Raw genomic sequence first — 26,099 nt, forward strand, 5'->3', positions numbered from 1 at the left:
TGAGCCAAGATCGCGCCACTGCACTCCAGCCTGGGCGACAGAGCGAGACTCCGTCTCAAAAAAAAAAAAAAAAAAAAAAAAAAAAAAATATATATATATATATATATATATATTATTTATTATTTAGTCATGTTTTTTCTCCATTATTCTATAATGAGCTAATACTCTTATAAAGAGACAAAGGAATAAATGCAATGAAAATAAATTATTTCAGCTGTTCTGAAACTCACTGTAATAGTTGTTGCTTCATTTGTTTTTGTTTTTCTTGGAGTTCCCATGAAATAATCTGTAGAGAAATAGTCTGTAGAAGTAGTTTTACTCTCAGTACTCAGGTGACTGTTACTGAATACGGACAGTTTACACTTGGGAATTGCTTTTCTATGGAGGACTCATGGCCAAGAAATTGTTTTATGACATTAAGAACAGGTTATCCACAAAATAATTCATCTCTCATTCTTGTCTAGTGTTTGTAATCTTTAAAGTATTTTTGGCTGGGCACAGTGGCTCACGCCTGTAATCCAAACACTTTGGGAGGCCAAGGCGGGCGAATCACGAGGTCAGGAGTTCAAGACCAGTCTGGCCAACGTGGCGGAACCCCGTCTCTACTAAAACTACAAAAAAAAAAAAATTAGCTGGGCATGTGGGTGGGTGCCTGTAATCCCAGCTACTTGGGAGGCTGAGGCAGGGGAATCGCTTGAACGTGGGAGGCAGAGGTTGCAGTGAGGTGAGATCGCACCACTGCACTCTAGCCCAGTGACAGAGTGAGACTCCATCTCAACAACAACAACAAAAGTATTAGCATACACAGGACCTCATTCGATCCCCCCAGCAGCCCTGTGAAGCAGGCATAAGTCAACATTTTTATCTTTACTTTCTAGATGAGGGGGCCCAGCTTCCCAGAGACTGACTCACCCCGAATCACAAGGCCTCTAGAGACGTGGCAGAGGTAGGGCCAGAACCCAGGCGTTAGGCCTACTGATAGTTTTCGTTTACAGCCTTAATTAGGCTGTAAATTATTATTATTATTATTACTATTGTTTTTATTTTTGAGACAGAGTCTCGCTCTATCGCCCAGCCTGGAGTGCAGTGGCATGATCTCGGCTCACTGCAACCTCTGCCTCCCAGGTTCAAGCAGTTCTCCTGCCTCAGCCTACCAAGTAGCTGGGACTACAGGAGGGTGCCACCACACCCGGCTAATTTTTGTATTTTTAGCAGAGATGGGGTTTCACTATGTTGGCTGGTCTTGAACTCCTGAGCTCAGATAATCCGCCCTCCTCGGCCTCCCAAAGTGCTGGAATTACAGGTGTAAGCCACCATGCCCGGCCAAAGTACTTCTTTGAAAAATAAAATTTGGTATCAGAAATAACTGATAAAGTCTAGCTGTGGTGGCTCACACCTGTAATCCCAGCACTTTGAGAAGCCAAGACAGAAGGATTGCTTGAGCCTAGAAATTTGAGATGAGCCTGGGCCACGTAGGGAGACCCTGTCTCTAAGAAAAGCAAAAAAAAAATTATGTATATATTTATATATCAATCAGGTTTGGTGGCATGCGCCTGTGGTCCCAGCTACTTGGAAAACTGAGGTGAGAGGATCGCTTGAGCCCAGGAAGTTGAGGCTGCAGTGAGTCGTGATTGTACCATTGCACTCCAGCCTTGGTGACATATAGAGTTTGATTTTTCTCCTGCAGGTTACATAGTGGTATCTTGCAATCACTGGAGCTTGTGACCTTAATTTAAAGTGGGGGTGATGCCTATAATTCATGGGATAGTTGTGAGGATTAAATGAAAGAGCTATGTAAAAGGATTTTTAAATATTTAAAATTTAAATGTGATTATTATTGGTGAACAGTCCCACTTTGATCTCCTAACTTCGCAGAGCTTATAAAATATGTGATATTCATCTCTTTTTTTTTTTTTTTTTGAGACAGAGTCTAGTCTCGCTCTGTCACCCAGGCTGGAGTGCAGTGGCGCGATCTCGGCTCACTGCAAGCTCCGCCTCCCGGGTTCACGCCATTCTCCTGCCTCAGCCTCTCCGAGTAGCTGGGACTACAGGCGCCCGCCACCACGCCCGGCTAATTTTTTGTATTTTTAGTAGAGACGGGGTTTCACCGTGGTCTCGATCTTCTGACCTCGTGATCCGCCCGCCTCGGCCTCCCAAAGTGCTAGGATTACAAGCGTGAGCCACCGCGCCCGGCCGATATTCATCTCTTATAATGAAATCAAAGCAAGTTTTATTTTATTTTATTTTGAGACAGAGTTTCACTCTTGTTGCCCAGGCTGGAGTGCAATGGCACTACCTCGGTTCACCGCAAACTCCGCCTCCCGGGTTCAAGTGATTCTCCTGCCTCAGCCTCCCTAGTAGCTGGGATTACAGGCTTGCACCACCACGCCCGGCTAATTTTGTATTTTTAGTAGAATCGGGGTTTCTCCACGTTGGTCAGGCTGGTCTTGAACTCCCGACCTCCGGTGTTCTGCCCACCTCGGCCTCCCAAAGTGCTAGGATTACAGGCGTGAGCCACCGCTCTTGGCTTCTAAACAAGTTTTAAAGTAAGACTCCACTTGCTACTTCTACGATGGGGCTTCTTAACCTGCTTTGTGCACCCCTTTGGTGAATAATGTTTTATAAATACATAAAATAAAATACGTAGCATTACAAAGAAAATCAGTTGTGTTGAAAACAGCCATTTCAATGTTATACTTTTTCTTAACACATTAAATAGTAAGGTTTAGCAGTGGGTCTAATAACTACCATGATTTCAAAGTAGTAAATTATGGATAGTGTTTCAAAATATCTGCAGCCAACACTGTGTATGTGAAAATACCTGTGATTTCTACTAGTGGCAAAATTTTTGGCACCACTATGATTGTGTGATTTGTTGCATGCATTCATTATAAAAGGAATTAAATTTCAGTTAGAGGTTAGTGAAAATAAAGATGCATCTTTTTTTTTCCCATCCAAGGTCACAAATCTACTAAAATCTATCTGTGGACCACGCCCCCCCACCCCAGCTTAAGGTTAAGAACCTCTGTCTTAGAAGGCTATTTCAGAGTTTTATTCTATTATGTTGGAATTTATAAGAAAAAAATCCAGAAAATTGTGGGGCAAAACAGGTGATTTCAGTGTATTTGATTGGAATGGTGAAATGATCCATGTTATCTCTTGATTTCAGATTGCATTCACAGGAACTACTTTTATTGGCTATGTAGGATTATGGACCGGCCAGAGCCCACACAAGTTTACAGTTTCTGGTGATGAACGAGGTAATCAAAACAAACTCCTGTGTAATTTTAGCTACATTATTGTTCAGTTCTATCCAAGCACTTCCTTCACTCGCCCAACAGAACATACAGAACACCCACTATGTGGCAGGGACTTCCATCCTAGGGGGAGAAAATGGACAGTATGCATGGAAGCAATGAAGATTTCAGGTAGCAATAAGTGCTACAAAGAAAGCAAAATAGGAAGCTGTGATAGAGAGTAAAGGAGGAGATGGGGTGGTTAGTACAGGTCAGAGAGTCAGAGAAGGCCTGACCCATATGATCCAGGAGCTAGTTCTGCAGAAGCCAGGGGAAGACCATTTCTGGTGGTCTTACCACAAGGATGAAGGCCGTAGGTAGTAATAATAAGCTTGGTGGATTTGAGAAGCCAAAGAAAGTCAGTGTGGTTATAGCATGGGAGTAAGTGGGTGGTGACATTAGAAGAGAAGAAGAGGCTGAGGCCATGGTGCAGGGCCACAATGAAGAGTTTGGATTTTAAGCATAATGGAAGCTGTAGGGGGATTGTAGGCCAGGGAGTGAACAGATGTGATTTATATTTTTAACTATGACCTTTGCTGCTCTGTAGAGATTGGGTTGTGTTAGGTTAAGATGGAAGCAGAAGACCATTTGGTAACTACTGTGATAATCTAGGGGATATATGATGCTGTTATACAAGCAACATTTGTAAAGCACTTTCTGGTTTACCATGTACATCCTCACATGTCTTCTTCTTAGACCCTCACCACAGTCCTGTTAGGCAGGGCTGTTATTTTTAACTCCATTCATTAGGCAGAGAAGGAAATAGGCTGTGAGATGAAATGACAGCTAGTAGTGGGAGAGGAAGTTCTCAGATTGCTCTCCTGGGTCCTGACCCAATTGCTCTGTTCATTGACATCCCCACTGCCATTCCCCAGATCTCAGGGGAACACCATTTAGTTCCACAGCATGTGGGAAATCTAGAGATAAATGAGCTCTGTGTCTGTCCTCAGCGTGCAGCTGAATCAAGGAGAAGGATATATACAAGGAGTATCTTGAAGTTTAGTGTTGCTCATCTGATGAACCCTGATTGACTTCATGGTGTTGTTTTTTTGGGGTTTTTGTTTTGGTTTTTTGTTTGTTTGTTTTTGTTTTTTTTTGAGACAGTCTTGCCCTGTCGCCCAGGCTAGAGTGCAGTGGGCAATCTCAGCTCACTGCAACCTCTGCCTCCCGGGCTCAGCTGATTCTCATGCCTCAGCTTCCTGAGTAGCTGGAATTACAGACACGTGCCATCACACCTGGCTAATTTTTGTATTTTTGGTAGAGAGGGGTTTTCACCATGTTGGCCAGGCTGGTCTCGAACTCTGAACCTCAGGTGATCCACCCGCCTTGGCCTCCCAAAGTGCTGGGATTACAGGCATGAACCACCACGCCCGGCCAGTGTTATTGTTTATTCTTATCTTTTTTCATAAGGCTTTACCAGGAAGATGGTGATTGAGTATATATCAGTGTCCACAGTAAGCAGTTCTTTATCCTAATGTATTTCTTCCACATTTTCTCATATGTCAGCTATGTATAGTACTGGTTCTCAACCAGTGGTACCCAAACCTCAGCATGACAATTACTAAGGTTTTTAATAGAATGCCTATAATCACATGTATATTTATTAAAAGTGACTGGCTTTCATTTTGCAACTCAAGTTGTTTACCAAACTTGATTAGTAGAATCTAAGGTATGAGCAGTTAAAAATAACCAAGTTAGTCTACAACATACGCATTTAATGAAATACCGTCAAACTGCTTTTAGCCAGGCATGGTGGCATGTGCCTGTAGTCCCAGCTACGTGGGAGGCTGAAATGGGAGGATGGCTTGGGCCCAGGAGTTAGAGGCTGCAATGAGCTGTGATATTAAGTCTCTGGACATTATGGGGGGTGCCAGCAATGCCTCAAAGCCACCCTAGGAAAGGATAAAGATACGAGGAGGACTAATGAATGCCACAGGGAATGGGGAGGCTTAACAAAACACCTGGTGGGTAAGACCTCAAGACTCCAGGGCCAGCCTGCCTGGGTTTAAATCTTACTGCTGTAGCTGGGTGGATCACGAGGTCAGGAGATCGAGACCATCCTGGCTAACATGGTGAAACCCCGTCTCTACTAAAAAAAAATACAAAATATCAGCTGGGCGTGGTGGCGGGTGCCTGTAGTCCCATCTACTTGGGAGGCTGAGGCAGGAGAATGGCATGAACCCAGGAGGCAGAGCTTGCAGTGAGCTGAGATCGCACCACTGCACTCCAGCATGGGTGACAGAGCGAGACTCCGTCTCAAAAAAAAAAAAAAGAAAAAAAAAACAGGGATGATAATAGCTGCTATGAGGATGAAATGAATTAACGAATATGAAATACAGCAGTCCCTGGCACAGAGCAAGGGCCTCAGAAGTGTTTTTGTTGTTGTTGCATCTCCAGGCCTGGCATCCTCTGAGTCCTAGACTGGAGCATCCAGCCATCTTCTCAGCATCTCCACTCTGATGTCTACTAGGCATCTTACACTTAACATGCCTAAGCAGATCTCTTGCTTTTTTCTTTTCCCTATTTTCTACCCAACTCTGCCTCTACTGAAATCTGTCCCTCTCCTCGTTTCCCATGTCTCAGAAAACGGCACCTCTACCCAACCAATTGCTACCAGAAATCATCACTGACCCCTCACTCCCTAAGTCTTATCAGCTCTGACAGCAGAACTAAACTGTACCTGTCCATTCTCTCTACCTCCACTGCTGAGCTAGCCCCCATCACACCTGTACTACCTGATCAGTCCACCTGATCTCCTTGCTACTATTTTTACCTTCCTATAATTCTTTCCCTACCCAGCAACTAGAATGGTCAGGTTGTTCCCTTGCTTAAAACCTGTTGTGACAGATATTGCATGATTTCACTTATATGTGGCATTTCCAAGTTTGAACTCATAGAAGCAGAGAGTAGAATGGTGGTTGCTATGCACTGGGAAAAAAGGGAAATGGTCAAAGGGTACAAAGTTTCAGTTAGACAGGAGGAATAAGTTCTGGTGATCCACACAGCAAGGTGACTACAGTTAATAATCGTATTATATATTTCAAAATTGCTTGGTGGGTTTTTAAAAATTAATTTTGTTATTGATACACATTACATATGCATATTTTGGGAACACATGTGATAATGTGTTACTTTCATATAATCACAGAGAAATGCAAATCACATTTTTATTTCTCTTAGTGATTAATGATACGGAGTATCTTTTCATGTGCTTACTGGCCATTTGTATATCTTCTTTGCAGAAATGTCTGTTCAAGTCCTTTGCCCATTTTTGTTTGTTTGTTTTGAGACAGAGTCTCACTGTCTCAAATCACACATTCATAAATGCATGATCATGTATGCACAAATTGTGATATGTGTACCTTAAATATATGTCTTTTCTTTACACTAGAAACATTCAAATTCTAGCTATTTTCTTTTGGTGGGGGTGGGCATTAAAATTTTTTTTTTAATTTTTTTTTTTTTAGTAGAAACAAGGTCTCACTATATTACCCAGGCTGGTCTCGAACTCCTGAGCTCATGCAGTCCTCCTGCCTCGGCTTCCCAAAGTGCTGGGATTACAGGAGTGAGCCACTGCACAAGGCCTGTTTTTTTTCTTTTTCTTTTCTTTTTGTTTTCTCAAGACAGAGTCTTACTCTATTGCCCAGGCTGGAGTACAGTGGTGGGATCTTGGCTCACTGCAGCCTCAAATCTCCTAGGCTCAAGTTATCCTCCCACCTCAGCCTTCTGAATAGCTGGGACTACAGGCATGTGCCATTATGCCTGGCTAATTTTTGTAATTTTTGTAGAGGTAGGGTTTTGCCACGTTGCCTAGGCTGGTCTAAAACTCCTGGGCACAAGTGATCCACCCACCTCGGTCTCCCAAAGTTCTGGGATTACAGGCGTAAGCCACTATACCTGGCCAATAGTAGCCATCTTAATGTAGTTTTGATTTGCATTTCCCTAATGATTAATGATATTGAATATCTTTTCATGTGCTTACTGGCCATTTGTATATCGTCTTTGGAGAAATGTCTATTCAGGTCCTTTGCCCATTTTTTTTTGTTTTGAGATAGAGTCTCACTCTGTCACTCAGGCTGGAGTACAGTGACTCAGTCACAGCTCACTGCAGCCTTGACCAACAGTGCTCAAGCAATCCTCTTGCCTCAGCCTCCCCAGAAGCTGGGACTACAAGCATGTGCCACCATGCCTGGTAATTTTTAAATTTTTTGTAGAGATAGGGTTTCACTGTTTTCCCCAGGCTGGTCTAAAACTCCTGGGCTCAAGCCCTCCTCCAACTTAGGTCTCCCAAAGTGTTGGGATTACAGGCATGAGCCAACACATCTGGCCCTTTGCCCATTTTTAAATTGGAATGTTTGTTTTGTTGTTGTTGAGTTTTAGGAGTTCTCTAAATACTCTGGATATTAATATCTTATTAATGCAAATATTTTCTCCCAATCTGTGAGTTGCCTTTTACTCTGTTGATACCGTCTTTTTTTTTTTTTGAGTCAGAATCTCACTCTGTCACCCAGGTTGGAGTGCAGTGACCTGATCTTGGCTCACTGCAACCTCCGCCTCCCGGGTTCAAGCAATTCTCCTGCCTCAGCCTCCCGAGTAGCTGGGATTACAGGCACCCGCCGCCACGCTCTTTTATATTTTTAATAGAGACAGGGTTTCACCATGTTGGCGAGGCTGGTGCCGAACTCCTGACCTCAGGGGATCCGCCCACCTCGGCCTCCCAAAGTGCTGGGATTATAGGCATGAGTCACCGCGCCTGGCTGATACTGTCTTTTAATGCACAGAATTTTAAAAATTTTTGTGAAATTCAATTTGTCAATTTTTTTCTCGTATTGCCATTGCTTATCCTTGAATGAAAACTTTTGTTTGGCAGTGAATCCCCTAACAGACTTTTAAAAGTTGCCCAAAAGTAATTTTGGGAAATAATTAAAAATTTGTATTTTTTTTAAATGTGAGCACAAATCACAGATGTGGAAGATTCAGGTTCTCTATGTTCTTCCTAATATTTATTAAGACACTTCCCTTGACAGCTACATAATTTTATTTTGCCTGGTATAATTGATAGAATTATTTCAGCCGGGCGCGGTGGCTCAAGCCTGTAATCCCAGCACTTTGGGAGGCTGAGGCGGGCGGATCACGAGGTCAGGAGATCGAGACCATCCTGGCTAACACGGTGAAACCCCGTCTCTACTAAAAACACAAAAAATTAGCCGGGCGTGTTGGCGGGCGCCTGTATTCCCAGCTACTCGGGAGGCTGAGGCAGGAGAATGGCGTGAACCCAGGAGGTGGAGGTTGCGGTGAGCCGAGATCGCGCCACTGCACTCCAGCCTGGGGGACAGAGAAAGACTCCGTCTCAAAAAAAAAAAAAAAAAAAAAAAAAAAAAAAAAAAAGAATTATTTCCTTTAACATAATTATCATTGTATCCTGGTACGAAAGATTCTGCTTTCAAAACTTGAGTGAATATCTCTCTATATTTCCTTGCTAAAATAACATATCTGTTGCATATGTGTACATATATACACACACTTATATAACATATGTACTCAACTTGGCAGATAAAGGCTGGTGGTGGGAGAATGCTATTGCTGCCCTGTTTCAGAGACACATTCCGGTCAGCTGGCTGATCCGTGCTGTGAGTATTTTTAGTGTGGAGCCCTCCTTAACTCCACCTCCACCTTCTAAACTGTTCTGTGTCATTTAACAATGTTGCTTTTAATGTAAGGAACTCCTTAAAAGCATAAGCATCTAATGTCTGCAAAGTGCATATAAACCTTTTTGATAAAGCCAGGCACTAGTTAAAGTGGTAAGGACAGATTGTAATCAGTATATGCTATTGGAGTAAGGAAGAGTCCAGTGTGAACCGAGCTCAACTAAGGTTTGTGCAGAGGTGATGGGTATTTTAAAAGGTGAGGGAACAGGAGCTTAGGACAGTCAGAGAAGTGAAAAGTGGAAAGGAGGGGTTGGTTCGTGTGAAACCAATTTGAGTTTGCTAACTGGAACTTAGAAGTTATGCTCCAGGCTGGGCACGGTGGCTCACACCTGTAATCCCAGCACTTTGGGAGGCCAAGGTGGGTGGATCTCGAGGTCAGGAGATCGAGACCATCCTGGCTAACACGGTGAAACCCTGTCTCTACTTAAAATACAAAAAATTAGCCGAGTGTGGTGTCACGTGCCTGTAATCCCAGCTACTCCGGAGGCTGAGGCAGGAGAAAGGCATGAACCCGGGAGGCAGAGCTTGCATTGAGCTGAGATGGTGCCACTGCATTCCAGCCTGGTCAATAAGAGCGAAACTCCGTCTTAAAAAAAAAAAAAATAGAAGTTATGCTCCTACCCTCCCACAGAGACAGGGAGACAGGGGCCCTACCTTCAGGCATTGGCTGGAACAAATGGCAAATTCTTTTGACAGCCTGGAGTTTTCTCAGACAGGCACTTTAGGGGGGACTAGTCATCTGAGAGACGTGGGCTTGAGCTGTTAGAAACTATTAGTATTTGTTCGAGTCTTTAGTCTTTATAAGCCACGGTCAAGGTCTAATAGAGAAAAGGGCTCAGAGGAGCCTGGTTAGAGTTTGGTCAAGGAGAGAATTTTGTCATAGGCTAGAGTTTTCCACAATAGCTGATTAAGATAGGAGATAATATTACACTCTTCTACAGAGACAGATGTACTCTCCTTTTAAAATCTCCATTTGCAAATATCCAAACTAGCAAAGCAAATGCATTAGAAGGCAGCTCTGCACACAACAAAAGGAACATCTGCTCTACAAGAACCTATTAAAATGTGCTGTGTTCCAGGCCACATCTACAGTAGTCTCCCCTTATTCTTGGTTTCTGTTACCCACAGTCAACTGTGGTCCAGAAATATGAAATGGAAAATTCCAGAAATAATTCATCAGTTTTAAATTGCACAATATTCTGAATAGTGAGATGAAATCAGTCACCTAGTAACTGTCTCAATTATCAGACTGTCACCTCATCTCAGTGCTTGTGTTCAAGGAACCCTTATCGTACTTAATAATTTGCCACAAAGTGCAAGAATAGAGATGCCGGCAACTTGGGTATGACAAAAAGAAGCTGTAAGGTGTTTCCTTTAAGTGAAAATGAAACAGCCTCATTTGTCTGGGGTGATACCTTTGATTTGTTGTCTCAGGGCCACAGAAAACTAGAATGTGGACACACCAGCATGAGGTTAAGAGTGGAAGTTTAATAGGCGAAAGAAAGAGAAGAGCAAAGAGGAGTCCCAAAAAAATGAGTTGCTGCTTCTGTGGTGAAATGCAGGAGGTTTTATGGATGAGCTTGAGGAGGTGGTATCTGATTTACATAGGGCAGGAAAGATTGGTTGGACCAGGTGTACCGTTTGCATAGGGCATGAAAAGCTGTCTGCCCCCACCCTAATCTTTTATTATGCAGATGGATTCTCTACCTGGCTGGTGCCATGTTGCCTGCTTCTTTACTGTACACATGGTGACAAAGAAAAGGGAAGATGGGCTGGGCGCAGTGTGGCTCACACCTGTAATCCCAGCACTTTGGGAGGCCGAGGCGGAGAAGTGAGGAGGTCAGGAGTTCGAGACTAGCCTGGCCAACATGGTGAAACCCCATCTCTACTAAAAATACAAAAATTAGCCGGGTGTAGTGGCGGGTGCCTGTAATCCCAGCCCCTTGGGTGGCTGAGGCAGAAGAATCGCTTGAATTCGGGAGGCAGAGGTTGCAGTGAGCTGAGATCACACCACTGCACTCCAGCCTGGGCGACACAGCAAGACTCTGTCTCAAAAAAAAAAAAAAAGAAAAAGAAAAAAGAAGGGAAGATGGCGCCTCCATTTTGAACATACCTGGCTCCCAGGTAGCCCTTTTCTGTTGGCACAGCTGCTGGCATTCACCCGTGCAAGCTTCCAGCTTGCTTATCTATGTTTGCAGCTCGATTTTTCAGGCTGCTATTTGTTAGAAAAGAATAATTTCTTGGACTACTTTTTGTTAGAAAGGATGCCTTGCCAAGGACTCTTTTACCCTCACTATCTGCCTAATTTCTTTCTATCTCCTGTGTCAAAAAGGTGAAAGTTCTTGATTTGATAAGGAAAGAAAAAAAATCCATATGCTGGGGTTGCTATGTTCTCTGGTAAGGACGAATCTGCTGGGTGTGATGGTGCTCGCCTGCAGTCCCAGACACTCAGAAGGCTGAGGTGGGAGGATCCCTTCTGCCCAGGAGTTCAGGTCCAACAGACAACATTGAGACCCCATGTCTGAAAAGAAGTAAATAAATAAAATAACAAAAGAAACCTCTGGGACCTAGACTAAAAAAAAAAAGGAAGAAGAAAGAAACTCCGTGTCTATTAGCAGTCACTGCCCATTTCCTCCATTTCCTGAGATAGATGAGGCATTTGCACTCCCTGACTTTGTCGCTTGGGTAAAATAAGTCACCAGTGCCTTCAGTATTTTTTATTGATGTTCTTTTGCTTTATTGTCACAGGTTAGAGAAAATGAATTTGATAGTAGTTGGGGGATGGTATAGGCAACATAAGCAAACAAATATTTCATCACTCCTATTACCTGTGCAAAGGCCAAGGGAAAATTTCCTCTTTGCCTTCTGAAATTTCACTGAAAAGTCAACTCACAAAAGGCACATTGATTGGAGAAAAGGCATACAAATTTATTTAACATGTACATGACATAGGGTCTTCAGAATGAAGACCCAAAGGTACAGGGGACATTGTCCATTTTTATGCTTAGGTTTAACAAAGTATGGAATGCCATGTAGAAATATGATTGGACAGGCCGGGCGTGGTGGCTCACGCTTGTAATCCCAGCACTTTGGGAGGCCGAGGCGGATGGATCACGAGATCAGGAGATCGAGACCACGGTGAAACCCCGTCTCTACTAAAAATACAAAAAATTAGCCGGGCGCGGTGGCGGGCGCCTGTAGTCCTAGTTGAAATAATAAATGAATGAAGAAGCACGAGGAGTCCTTTGTGAGGGTAATCTGCCTGGAGAGCACACAGCCCGTGTTTGCTGAGCCAGGCCTAGGGCTTGTCAACAGTTCTCTCCTCCTGTCAGAAATTCCTGCTGCTCCTGGCTCCCCTTTGAAGCTGAAATTTCTTCCATCTTAGGAGCCCTGATAACAAGAGGATAAGGTCAGAGCAGATCAAGGTGATAGTCATGACATAACAGATCAGGAGAATGTGCTTTGGATCATTTGTGCATCATCTGGTGTGGACCCAACTGCAGGTGAGGTTGCTTATGCAAGTTCATCTTTTTGTTCAGACCCTGAATGAGTCGGAAAACTTCGAAGCAGCTGTTGGCAAGTTGGCCAAGACTCCCCTTATTGCTGATGTTTATTACATTGTTGGTGGCACATCGCCCCGGGAGGGGGTGGTCATCACAAGGAACAGAGATGGCCCAGCAGACATTTGGCCTCTAGATCCTTTGAATGGAGCGTAAGTAGAATTGAAAGCTCTGGTCATTTTGTATCAAATAATCATTTTTTTAATTGGTGAAATGAGGGGTATTTTACATTTGTTCATGTCTCCTTTGCTATGTCGTAAATTGCCTTGGATAAGACAAGATGATGTGCTCTGTTATAGGTGGTTCCGAGTTGAGACAAATTACGACCACTGGAAGCCAGCACCCAAGCAAGATGACCGGAGGTAGGCTGCTACGTGCTTTCTGGTTTGCAGTGTTTTCTTGTGGTCAGGAGAATATGCCCATTCTGTCACAGGAACCGGCAAGACCTATGGGTGCTATCCTCTCCCAGAAAATGTACCTGAGCCCCTTCGCCAGTGCCTTGGCTGGGAAGGGAGTGTTGTGTGGAGGAGAGCAATGGGCAGAGCCTCTCAGCAGCTGGGCGGGTGTTGGGAGCCTCTCAGGGTCAGGAGCCCTAGAGCCCATCACCAGCTCTGCTAATGACTCACTGGGTGGCTCTCGGGCCTCTGTTTGCCTGTCTGTAAAATGAAAGCAAAGGGCCAGGTTCATGGTCTTCTAGGCAAGATATTTTTAGAAGGAAATTATTTCCCTTATTTAAATAATAAATAAACCAGTCAAGGGTTTTTATTGTCCCTTCAAGTTGTAAACATTCTATAATTATAAGTCAGCACAGTTCCAAAGTGCAGGTAGCTATATACGTTGCCTTGGCTTTACTGCCCCACAAGTTTGGCCACTGTTCAGTTCTGCAGCCACACATTTTCATCATCCCAGCTTTCTGGAGCAGATGGTGCCAACCGTCCCAGCTGCTGGATGAATTCCACTGTGGTGGGCTGGGCCTCAGCAGGAAACAGGCTTGGGGCCAGAATCTGTTTTGGAGAAAGGGGGATAATGAGACTAGAGCTTGCATTCTGCGTCCCAAAAATGACAGCTGATGGGCTTCAGCGCTTGTTGAAATGCCAAGTGACCTTTGACCTTTGTCCTTACAGAACACCTGCCATCAAGGCCCTTAATGCTACGGGACAAGCAAACCTCAGCCTGGAGGCACTTTTCCAGGTAACTTGTGTCACAGTGTCTCGCACACCTAGGATGTTTGGTGTTTTGTTAATAGTGAATATGAAAAACTCCGTGAAATCTTGTAGATGAAAATGTTATGGTAAAAGTTTTATTTGGTTGAAATCATTTATTAAAAGTGGTGGCTCACGCCTGTAATCCCAGCACTTTGGGAGGCCAAGGCAGGCGGATCACGAGGTCAGGAGATCGAGACTATCCTGGCTAACACGGTGAAACCCCGTCTCTACTAAAAATACAAAAAATTAGCCGGGCGTAGTGGTGGACGCCTGTAGTCCAAGCTACTCCGGAGGCTGAGGCAGGAGAATGGTGTGTACCCAGAAGGCGGAGCTTGCAGTGAGCCGAGATCGCGCCACTGCACTCCAGCCCGACAGCGTGAGACTTCGTCTAAAAAAAAAAAAAAAAAAAGTATATGCCATTTTCTCAACTTGCTTTTATATAAGTTAAAATGTCCATCTTCACCAAAGTTTTTCTTTATATTAAAAAGAAAAAGGCATAGTTGTAATATATGTTCATTGTTTAAAAGAAAAAAAGAGAAAGAATTAAAAAGTCAGGCCAGATGCGGTGGCTCACACCTATAATCCCAGCACTTGGGAGGTCAAGGCAGGAGGATCACTTGAGGTCAGGACTTTGAGACCAGCCTGGCCAACATGGTGAAACCCCGTCTCTACTAAAAATATATAAATTAGCCAGGCCTGGTGGTGTGTGCCTGTAATCCCAGCTACTTGGGAGGCTGAGGCAGGAGAATCGGTTGAAACTGGGAGGTGGAGGTTGCAATGAGCCAAGATCACGCCACTGCATTCTAGCCCGGATGACACAGTAAGACTCTGTCTCAAAAAAAAGTCTATATCACCTCAAGATACACTAAAGAGTGGTTATGTTCTTTCTATAGACATTCTTTTTTTTTCTTTTTTAGTAGAGACAGGGTCTCTCTATGTTGCCCAGGCTGGTCTTGAACTCCTGGGCTTGAGCAATCCTCCCATGTCAGCTTCCCAAAGTGCTGGGATTACAGGCCTGAGCCACTGCACCCGGCCCTCCATAGATATTCTATGTGTATTTCTTCTACCATGGAATCTTCTCTATAATATGACTTTTTCCTATGCAGGTTTTGTCAGTGGTTCCAGTTTATAACAAGTAAGTGACTTGTTAAACATGTCTGTTCACACATCACTCCAGAACAGTGAACTCACTCACATACTGTTTGGCTCAGCAAGGATCTGAGGGCTCCTGTAACCAGGCTGTGGGGGCACTCCTGTGGGTACAGCAGTGAGCAAAACAAAGTCTCTGCTCTCATGGGACTAATATGGGTGGGGTGGGGGGGGGGTGATAAACAAATATAAATCAGGTGAGAAGTCCATGAAGAAATCCAAAGGTAAAGAGAATAGAGTGACCCTGAAGGAGGCTCTGGGAATTTTTTTTTTTTTTCTTGAGCCAGAGTCTCGCTCTGTCACCCAGGCTGGAGTGCAGTGGCATAATCTCAGCTCACTGCAAGCTCTGCCTCCCGGGTTCACACCATTCTCCTGCCTCAGCCTCCCAAGTAGCTGGGACTACAGGCGCGTGCCACCACGGCCGGCTAACTTTTTGTATTTTTTAAGTAGGGACAGGGTTTCACCGTTTTAGCCAGGATGGTCTTGATCTCCTGACCTCGTGATCCGACTGCCTTGGCCTCTCAAAGTGCTGGGATTACAGGCGTGAGCCACTGCACCCGGCCAGCTCTGGGAATTTTAAATTCAAACTTGGCCTTCCATAGTGTTGTCAAACTAGGAGGAAAAACACTTTGACTGGCTGACCTCTTGATTCCTACATTTGAAATATTCTGGCAGTGAGGTGTTCATCCTAATTCAGTCAGGTAGCTGTGGACAGCCTTCACCTGTTAGTAGCTCCTTAGAAATAAACTCTGAATACATTTGGTTTTCTTTTCTCCTGCCGAGGAATCTCCACTATCTCCAATGCTGTTCCTTGCTCCACTGACAATTCACTAAGTTAATGTTCTTCTTTAGCCTGTACCCTTGGTAGCAGCATTCTGTGAGCAATGGTTTCTCTAGTGTATAGCCTAGGATTTTACTCACATACTTTTAAATATCTTTTTCTTTTTTTTTTTTTTAAGTGAAAGCAGGCCAGGTGCGGTGGCTCACGCCTGTAATCCCAGCACTTTGGGAGGCCAAGGCGGGTGGATCACTTGAGGTCAGGAGTTTGAGACCAGCCTGGCCAACATGGTGAAACCTCATCTCTACTAAAAATACAAAAATCAGCCAGGCATGACAGTGCACGCCTGTTATCACAGCTACTTGGGAGGCAGCGGCTGGAGAATCACTTGAACCTGGGAAGTCGAGGCTGCAAGTGAGCTGAGATCATGTCATGGCAGTCTAGCCTGGGCAACAGAGCGAGACTCTGTCTCAAAAAAAAAAGAAAAGAAAAGAAAAGACAACTAATTAGTCAGTATTCTGCTACTCAAACAAATGAGCTATTTGGGTAACAAAGCATGCCCAGTGGTCTGCTAGTAAACCAGCTCTTTGTGTGGGAAGGGACAAATGAAAAAATTCCCAAATTTGTAGCATTTGTTGAATTCCATGGTGTGAATACTCCCACATGGCTGATTTCAGGCTTATAGTTGGCTCATACACTTCCTGCATATTTAATAATTGGCCCTCACCAGCCTGTAGGAGCTAGCTCCAATGCACTGTTGACTGTACCCTTCATAGCGGGGCACAATTTTGCCCTTTTAATAGTCATTTTTTAAATGGGGGTTAATAAACTATTTTTGTGTTCTTATAGTTTTTTTAGGTAATTATAGAAATGATGAATATATCTGGCTGGGTGTGGTGGCTCACACCTGTAATCCTAGTACTTTGGGAAGCCGAGGTGGGTGGATCACTTCAGGTCAGGAGTTCGAGACCAGCCTGGCCAACATGGTGAAACCTCATCTCTACTAAAAATACAAAAATTAGCCAGGCGTCATGGCGCATGCCTGTAATCCCAGCTACTTGGAAGGCGGAGGCAGGAGAATCGCTTGAATCCGGGAGACAGAGGTTGCAGTGAGCTGAGATTGCACTCCAGCCTGGGCAACAGAGGGAGACTCCGTCTAAAAAAAAAAAAAAGAAGTGATGAATATATCTTTTAAAAATTAGTATTATAATAAAATAGTTACATTTATTTTAATAAAACAAAGCATTTTCTCTGCTTTGAAGAGCCCTCATAATTTTACATGGTGGCAGTGGCCAGTTGGCTGTATTATAATTGAGTTAAGCATTCTCCAGTTGTTAGATTTTCCTCTATTAAAACTCTGAAATAAACATATTCGTTTGCCTCTCCCCTGCTTACTTTCAGATTATTTGCCTTGGCTGAATTCCCAGAAGTAGGATTACTGAGTTAACAGTTATGAATGTTTTTTTTTTTTTTTTTTTTTTTTTTTTGAGACGGAGTCTCGCTCTGTCGCCCAGGCTGGAGTGCGGTGGCGCAATCTCGGCTCACTGCAAGCTCCGCCTCCCGGGTTCACGCCATTCTCCTGCCTCAGCCTCTCCGAGTAGCTGGGACTACAGGCGCCCGCCACCACGCCCGGCTAATTTTTTGTATTTTTAGTAGAGACGGGGTTTCACCGTGGTCTCGATCTCCTGACCTCGTGATCCGCCCGCCTCGGCCTCCCAAAGTGCTGGGATTACAAGCGTGAGCCACCGCGCCCGGCCTATGAATGTTTAAATGGTTTCTGAAATGGTTTGGTCAAAATAAAATTGTTAGAAATTATAAAGTTTACCAAGTAATGTTTTTCTCTGTTGTATACTTGAAAAGTCAAGAGAAACTGCATTTAAGTGACAATCACCATGCAGCCAGAATTAACACAGATTTCTGACTCTCAGGCCCTTTACATGTAATGATTAACCTCAACTGAGGCTGTTCAGTTGTGTGAGGTTAATAGAAATAAGTATAGCTGTATCTGAAAATAAAAAAAGAAAAACAGAAAAACAACAAAAAAGTAGTCTGAACAAACGCAGTTAGCTCTATGCTGCCCCCTTGTGCTGTGCTGCAAAATTACACCCACCTGCAATACAACTCCATCCTCTGCTGTGGCTCATGAGCAGAGAAAATACTAAAACAGTAATGGAGAATAGAACTATGACTAAAGTAAACGAGCAACTAAGGTCCTGTTCAGGGAACCTCCATCACCCTTGGACAAGCTCTGCACTTGCTTATAATGCTGTCTTTAACTGGGTGTGTGATTTAGCTGTGGACCCAGTGCTGCTAATTCTGCCTGTTTCTGAACAACCCAGCTCCGATATTTTGCACATGCACCTCAGCTGGATTCCAAGCCAAATGTGTGTGCATGTGGGCACATGTGCTCAAGTTGTTTAGGTCTCTTGCTATATGGAATGTGGAATCGATGACACTATACTTTTCATCCTTAGATCTGGGCAAGGTGGAGGGGCAGGGCAGGTGCCTTGATCCTGGAGCTTTAGAGGCCCCCCTCTGGAATTCCTCTAGTTGTGATACCACCCCCCAAAGCATGGTATAAGGAATCTGCTGGACCAAGGGCATTTGCCCACCTAGAGTCTGCCCAAGTACCCAGGACCCTGTAATTCTCAGCCTGAACAGCCCCACCTCCACTTCCAGGGTTTGTGTTTTCCTCTTCTCTGGGTGGTATTCTCCTGATGGTGGTGCACGGCCACTGAGGGAGGGCACAGGGGTAGGTGCTTGCTGGGGAATGCGAAGGCGGTGACGTCACATGTGTGCAAGTAAGGCCCTTGAGGGTAGGACAGAGCCAGGGTGAGGGCCAAGGCTTGGTCTCCCCCACTGCCTTGGGGTAGAGCTCTGAGGAGTCTGAGATTTTATTTATTTATTTTTTATGATACAGAGTCTCACTCTGTTGCCCAGGCTGGAGTGCAGTGGCGCAATCTCGGCTCAGTGCAACCTCCGCCTCCCAAGTTCAAGCAATTCTCCTGCCTTAGCCTCCCTAGTAGCTGGGATTTCAGGCACCACCACACCCAGATAATTAAGTCTGAGGTTTTAAGTTCCAACTTGGCCTTCCACCGTGTTGTCAAAATAGGAGGAAAGAGCACTTTGATCTCTTGATTCATAGATTTAAAATATTCTGGCATAAAGGGCCTTGTCCCAGATCCCAAGTGTTAGGGAAGCACTTGGTCACTTTCTTCCCTCTCTGGCATGTTAGAGAAAATGATGTGTACATGAAATTTCCTCTCATAATTTTCAGCCTCACAATTTATACTACGGTAATGAGTGCCGGTAGCCCAGACAAGTACATGACTAGGATCAGAAACCCAAGTGGAAAGTAAGTCAGCAGAAGAGCGTATTCACCCGTGCTGTGAAAGGTTTGTTGTTACTGTTGTTTTGGGGAGAGGGGGTGAAGTGGGTGTGTGCTGGTATTTCTCACAATGGATGGTAACATCCTTAAAATGTATACATATATAATATTTTCTGACAAGCATCTGGCATTGTCATTTGTGTCAGATTGTCATCATTAGATATTTTATTTGGAATTGTTTGTATGAAAACCAATCTTTGACCGGGCGTGATGGCTTATGCCTGTAATCTCAGCACTTTGAGAAGCAGAGACAGGCAGATCACTTGAGGTCAGGAGTTCAAGACCAGCCTGGCCAACATGGTGAAATCCCATCTCTACTAAAACTACAAAAAACTGTTAGCCAGGTGTGGTGGCGGGCACCCAAAATCCCAGCTACTCAGGAGCTGAGGCAGGAGAATCGCTTGAACCCGGGAGGTGGAGTTTGTAGTGAGCTGAGATCACACCACTGTACTCCAGCCTGGGAAACAGAGTGAGACTCCATCTCAAAAAAAAAAAATCAGTCTTTGAATTAAATGCATTTTTTTCTTCCTTTACAGATGATTTTTTTAAAAATGAAATTCTTGAAGAGCTGCACCTTAAAAATTAAGACAAAGTGAAAGTATCGTATTATGTTACGAACAATGCAGGCTCCTTCCTCATTTAACTTTTCAACCTTGAGAAGTGGGGCCAGGAGATCAATTTGGAGTTTGTGGGAAAGCCAGTAATGGGCATTGTCCTGCATTCCCTTCCCTTCATGGTTTGCCTCGATCCTCTCTAAGCTTCTATCCTGGCCTGAATAACTCAAAGATAATTGGTCTCAGAGATCAAGCCATATCCTCAGGCCTTATTTCCATCTTCTCATGATTCTGCCATCATACCTTTGCTTCTCCACTAATGAAATGAGCTGGCAAGACCTCTGTTCATTGTGAAGTGCTTCTGAAAGAGCCTAAGAAAAAAGGCTCGTCTGAAAGAAATGGAGAACTCTATTTCGAACCAAGCCTGCTTGAATGTGTGTTAGTCTGATCTTTGATCATGTATTTGCATGTAATGGGAGTCTCGTTTTTTATAATGTTTCTAAGGTTTTATTGAAAAACCTATGGCCCTCCTCCTTTCTCAATAGCTACTTTCTTACTGCTTTTTGAAAATAATATGCAACTAAATTATTTCTTAATGTGACATAATTAAGTAATAAAATGTCAAAAGAAATGTTGGCAAGGAGAATAAAAAAAATTTCAAAGAAATTTAGCATTGTGTTCTCCCTGCTTTCTCACCTCTGAAGTCTTGTGGTTCTGAACGGCTGTCCTGAGATAGCAACTCTCTTAGTTCTGATGTTATTTAAGTGTCAGGATTCAAGGGAATGAACAGCTGCTTGGTAGAGTTTGATTTTTCACATGTGCATGAAAGAAATGTCCTTGAGGATGAAGTCAGAAAAGGTTAAAAGTGTAAATGAAAATGTCCTGAAGCAGCACTCAATCCATGAGAGGTTTATTTTGCCAAGGATAAGGACGTGCCCGGGAAAAAGAAACACCAGTCACAGGAGGACCTGTCCTGTGCTTTTCCCAAAGAGGGTTTGAGGGACTTCGGTATTTAAAGGGGAAAGAGCAAGCAGGAGTGGGGGATAAAAAGAGGGTAGACAGTGAGGCAAGTGGTTACATTCTTGTGAGCTCTTATTATTGGTGCTCAGTGAATCTACATTTAGCACATGAAAACAAGGGAATGGAGGGAAAGTCAATGATGCATTTGTCACGTGCTCAGTAAATCTACATTTTACATAAGATTAAAGCAACCGTTTGAAATTACAGCTATGTTTGGGAACAAAAGGAAGGCAGTTTTTGAGGGTCTCGGTTCCCAGGCTTAACTTTTCCTTTGGCATAGTGAGTAGAATGTCTAGAAGGAAGTGTTATCCAGGTACAGAACATCGCTCCCCTGACATACTGCAGACCTCTCTAGTGGCCCAGAATATTCATGTTGCTTCTTGGACAGTGTTGTATAAATACTGTTCAATTTTCATCACCCAATGCCCTTTTAAAAATAAAATATGAGAAGTAGTTTACTCATGCCAGCTGTATCACACATCACACAGCCATTGAAACTAGAAATTTCTACTCATTAGTCTTTTTTTTTCTTTTTTTTGAGACAGGGTCTTGTTCCACCACCCAAACTGGAGTGCAGTGGTGCAATCTCAGCCCACTGCAACCTCTGCCTCCAGGGTTCAAGCGATTCTTGTGCCTCAGCCTCCTGGGTAGCTGAGATTACAGGCATGTGCCACCATGCCCAGCTTATTCTGTATTTTTAGTAGAAATGGGCTTTTGCCATGTTGGCCAGGCTAAATTTCTTTTTTTTTTTTTTTTGAGACAGAGTCTCCCTCTGTCGCCCAGGCTGGAGTGCAATGGCACAATCTTGGCTCACTGCAACCTCCACCTCCTGGGTTCAAGCGATTCTACTGCCTCAGCCTCCTGAGTAGCTGGGATTACAGGCGTGCGCCACCATGCCTGGCTAATTTTTGGAATTTTTAGTAGAGACGGGGTTTCACCACGTTGTTCAGGCTGGTCTCGAACTCCTGACCTCGTGATTTGCCCGCCTTGGCCTCCCAAAGTGCTGGGATTACAGGCGTGAGCCACCACGCCCAGCCTGGCCAGGCTAAATTTCTACTTATTAGTCTTATTCCATTTTTGTTTTCTTGAAAATATACCATGATCTTTGGAAATTTGGGGAATACCCTAATTTTAACCAGGCAAAGCCAAGGCATTGAGGGCTGTTCCTCGGGAAAATGATTTAAGTAATCCAACACTCTAGTTGCTTTTCAGATATTTGTCCTTTTTGTTGAAACTGCCTTTGCAAAGATGATGACAGTGAGAGAAGTCTAGCATGGCTGACTCCATCTTGCTTCTAGCCTCACAGGCTGGCCGTCCTTGCTCATTCCTGGGCACAGACCAAGCTAATTGTGGGAGGAATTTAGTTTATAGTTTAACTTTAAAGAAAGGATGATAATAACCCCACCCTCAGACTAACCTCTGCCCTGCTAGGGAGTAAAGCCACCTTTGTAAAACTAATGGAAGGCTATGAGATTAGGATTATGGGAAGAGGCCAGGCGCGGTGGCTCACGCTTGTAATCCCAGCACTTTGGGAGGCCGAGGAGGGCGGATCACGAGGTCAGAAGATCGAGACCGCGGTGAAACCCCGTCTCTACTAAAAATACAAAAAAAGTTAGCCGGGCCTGGTGGCGGGCACCTGTAGTCCCAGCTACTCAGAGAGGCTGAGGCAGGAGAATGGCGTGAACCCGGGAGGCGGAGCTTGCAGTGAGCCGAGATTGCACCACTGCACTCCAGCCTGGGTGACAGAGCGAGACTCCGTCTCAAAAAAAAAAAAAAAAAAAAAAAAAAGATTATGGGAAGAACCTGAATTCTGCTAAATGTAGGCATAGTTTCTATAATCCCTTACTGCTCAGGAGTCATGTGGCTAGAGGTCACAAGATTTGTGTCTTCCCCAATTGTTCCTGTAGAGAACATCACTACTATAGCACCTAAGATTGGTCTTTTGAGATGTTTTTCAGACTTTTGCATTCTGGCAACCACTTGACCCCACCAGGACCTGTGACCATGAGTCATCTAGTCCTGTGGCCCTCACCCAAAGGGCATACTCAGTGCATAAAGACTGTTTTCCATACCCCTGTAATTTCATCCCCAATCAGCAACCCCCCTCCTTAGCCCCCAGCTCACCAAATTATCCATTAAAACCCCAGCCTCTGAGTTCTTGGAGAGACTGATTTGAGTAATAACACCCATGCTCCTTCTAGGACTGTTAATTGAACTCTTTCTCTAGTATGTTTTCAGTGAATTGGTTTTGTCTGTGCAGTGAGCAAGAAGAACCCATCAGGTGATTGTCAGGCCTCTGAGCCCAAGCTAAGCCATCATATCCCCTGTGACCTGCACGTATACATCCAGATGGCCTGAAGCAACTGAAGATCCACAAAAGAAGTGAAAATAGTCAGTTCCTACCTTAACTGATGACATCCTGCCCCACCCTAACTGATCAATTGACTTTGTGACAAGACACCCTCCCCACCCTTGCAATAATGTACTTCGTGATATTCCCCCGCCCTTGTGAATGTACTTTGTACGATACACCCTCCCCATCCTTGAGAAGGTACTTTGTAATATCCTCTCCACCCTTGAGAATGTACTTTGTAAGATCCACCCCCTGCTTGCAAAAAATTGCTCCAAACTCCACCACCTATCCCAAACCTATGAGAACTAGTGATAATCCCACCACCCTTTGCTGACTCCTTTTTTGGACTCAGCCCGCCTGCATCCAGGTGATTAAAAAGCTTTATTGCTCACATAAAGCCTGTTTGATGATCTCTTCCCACGGACGTGCGTGACAGTGATAACAGTGTCACGTGGTTTGACTACAATGTGTCCAGATATTGAATTTTGTTTAAACCTGCTTGGGATTTGTTGTGCTCCCCAAATTTCAAATTTGTGACTTTTGTTCAATTTTGGAGAATATTCAGCTATCTCAGAATTGCTCACCTGCATTCTCTTGTGTCTTTTCTCCTGAACTTGAAGTATGCTGAAGGAGCTCAGAACACACTACCCCAAATATGCCACTTTGGTATAAGGACTGTTTTGAGCTAAAAGCACTTACAAAAAACAGCAGGGAAAAGAAATTCATTCTGACCCTCCCCATTTTCTTCCTGAAAACAAGAGATAAAATCTCCATTTGGAAGATGTCCTTCCAATATCAGGAGGAAAGTAACACTCTTATCAACAATCTAAATATCCATCTAGGCATGAACGGATAAAGAAAATGTGGTATATACACACAGTGGAATATTATTCATCCTTTAAAAAGAAGACAGACAGGCACAGTTGCTCACATCTGTAATCCCAGTTACTTGGGAGGCTGAGGAGTGCTTAAGCCCAGGAGTTTGAGACTAGCCTGGCCAACATAGCAAGACCTTGTCTCTAAAAACAAATTTGTTTAAGGCCAGGCGTGGTGGCTCACACCTATAATCCCAGCACTTTGGGAGGCCGAGGCAGGTGGATCACAAAGTCAGGAGTTCGAGACCAGCCTGGCCAATATGGTGAAACCCTGTCTCTACTAAACCCTGTCTCATGCCTTTAGCTGGGCATGCACCTGTAGTCCCAGCTACTTGGAAGGCTGAGGCAGGAGAATCGCTTTAACCCGGAAGGTGGAGGTTGTAGTGAGCCGAGGTCAAGCCACTGCACTCCAGCCTGGGTGACAGAGTGAGACTCTGTCTCAAAAAAAAAAAAAAAAAAAAATTTGTTTAAACTTTGCTGGGAATGGAGGTGTGCACCTGTAGTCCCAGCTACATGGGAGGCTGAGGTGGGAGGATCACTTGAGCCCAGGAGTTTAAGGTTGCAGTGAGCTATGATCACGCCACGGCACTCCAGCCTGAGCAACAGAGTGAGAACTTGACTCTAAAAAGTAAAAAAGATGGTCTCGCTGTGGGGGAGGAAAAATCAATTCCTCTACCCATCTTATGTTTTCAGCTGGGGCCTTGTAAATTAGACTGACAGACAGATTAACATAACAACAAAAAAGATTAACAATTGAAAAAACAAATAGAAGTTGATTAACATGTGTACAGAATATGCAATATGGAGTACCCAGAGAAGAGTAACTGAAAGGTTTGTTTTGAACTTGTTTTTATATGGCATCTTAGCAAAGGAACTATAAATTTTTAGAGAAGTGACAAGACAAAGGAAAAGGACCTTGAGTCTCTTGGGGCAGCAAATTGTGGAAAGGAAAATACATAGTAACAAAAGATAGCATGAAAGTTAATTGGCTGGGTGTGATGGCTCACACCTGTAATCCCAGGACTTTGTGGGGCTGAAGTGGGCAGATCACCTGAGGTCAGGAGTTTGAGACCAGCCTGGCCAACATGGTGAAACCCCATCTCTTCTAAAAATACAAAAAAATTAGCTGGGCACAGTGGCGGGGGCCTGTAATCCCAGCTACTTGGGAGGCTGAGGCAGGAGAATCACTTGAACCTGGGAGGTGGAGGTGAAGGTGAGCCGAGGTCGCACCATTGCACTCCAGCCTGGGCAACAAGATCAAGACTCTGTCTCAAAAAAAAAAAAAAAGTTAATTATATGAATTGGGTCATTCTTGTCATGACCAACTAAAAAAGTCAAGACCAGGTGCGGTAGCTCAGTGCTTTGGGAGGCTGAGGCAGGAGGATTGCTTGAGACTAGGAGCTTGGGCAATGTAAGGAGACTCTTGTATCTACAAAAAACAAACAAAAAGATTAGCCAGTGTGGTGGCTCATACTTGTGGTCCCAGCTACTCGAGACAATTGCTGGAGCCCAGGAAGTCAAGGCTGAAGTAAGCTATGATTGCACCACTGCACTCCAGCCTGGGTGACAAGGATATCTTGTCTCTAAAAAATTTTTTTATTATAAAAGGGCATTTAGAGGACAGGAAGAAAAAGCACACAGGGCACAAAACATTGCTCCAAGAATGCAATTCTTGGCAAGCTTGACTGCTGAAACTGTCTGTTAAAACCTGAAACCAGTTTTATCTAGTAGCTACTGAAACAGCTGCTAAGACTGTAAGATTAATTTTACCCACTGCAGCCACTCACCAATCAGAGTTTGCCCCCTCCCCAAAACTTTACTAGTGCTGATGAACATTCTTTCAAAACAATATGTAACATTTCTCCTTTTTATAAAACTTCCAACCTTCTCTTTGTTCTTTGAACGCACCGAAGATCACCCTGTCTCTGTGGACGACCTGGAATTGCAATTCTTGCTTCCCCCAAAAAATGTTAAATTTGTCTCTATATTTTATTTGACTTAAACAGTAGATAAAGGCTAGTTTGTACAGTTTGGTATGTAGATTTCTCTGGTGCCATGTCCAGGCCAATAAGGATCTAGAGTTGTCTCTGGGGATTAGCCTTTGTCCTTCCTGAAAGAAGAAGAAGAGGAGCAAAACTATCTTCTTTCTTATTTTCTTAAAGCCAAGGTCTCACTCTGTTGCTCAGGCTGGAGTGCAGTGGCGTGATCATAGC

The 26,099-nt window shown here is 44.0% G+C and overlaps 1 protein-coding gene across 4 annotated transcripts in view; it reads left to right on the top strand.

Annotated features, from left to right (window-relative positions):
* NAAA (N-acylethanolamine acid amidase) overlaps positions 1–23,255 on the top strand; it is a 29,315-nt gene extending 6,060 nt beyond the window's left edge. Inside the window, exons 4-11 of one of the 4 annotated variants that reach the window (XM_032149927.2) lie at positions 3,170–3,260; positions 8,850–8,926; positions 12,544–12,716; positions 12,864–12,926; positions 13,689–13,755; positions 14,876–14,904; positions 18,974–19,091; positions 19,621–20,304. In XM_032149927.2, the coding sequence (XP_032005818.1) occupies positions 3,170–3,260; positions 8,850–8,926; positions 12,544–12,716; positions 12,864–12,926; positions 13,689–13,755; positions 14,876–14,904; positions 18,974–19,055 (582 nt within the window). In that variant the 3' untranslated portion in view covers positions 19,056–19,091; positions 19,621–20,304. Of the gene's footprint in view, positions 1–3,169; positions 3,261–8,849; positions 8,927–12,543; positions 12,717–12,863; positions 12,927–13,688; positions 13,756–14,875; positions 14,905–18,973; positions 19,092–19,620; positions 20,305–22,918 lie in introns of those variants that run through there. The other 3 variants (XM_032149934.2, XR_009211730.1, XR_004247661.2) reach the window with 3 other exon arrangements.
* Positions 23,256–26,099: the final 2,844 nt, after the last annotated feature.

Source organism: Hylobates moloch, unplaced genomic scaffold, assembly GCF_009828535.3.
Source record: "Hylobates moloch isolate HMO894 unplaced genomic scaffold, HMol_V3 SCAFFOLD_2, whole genome shotgun sequence".
Taxonomy (NCBI): domain Eukaryota; kingdom Metazoa; phylum Chordata; class Mammalia; order Primates; family Hylobatidae; genus Hylobates; species Hylobates moloch.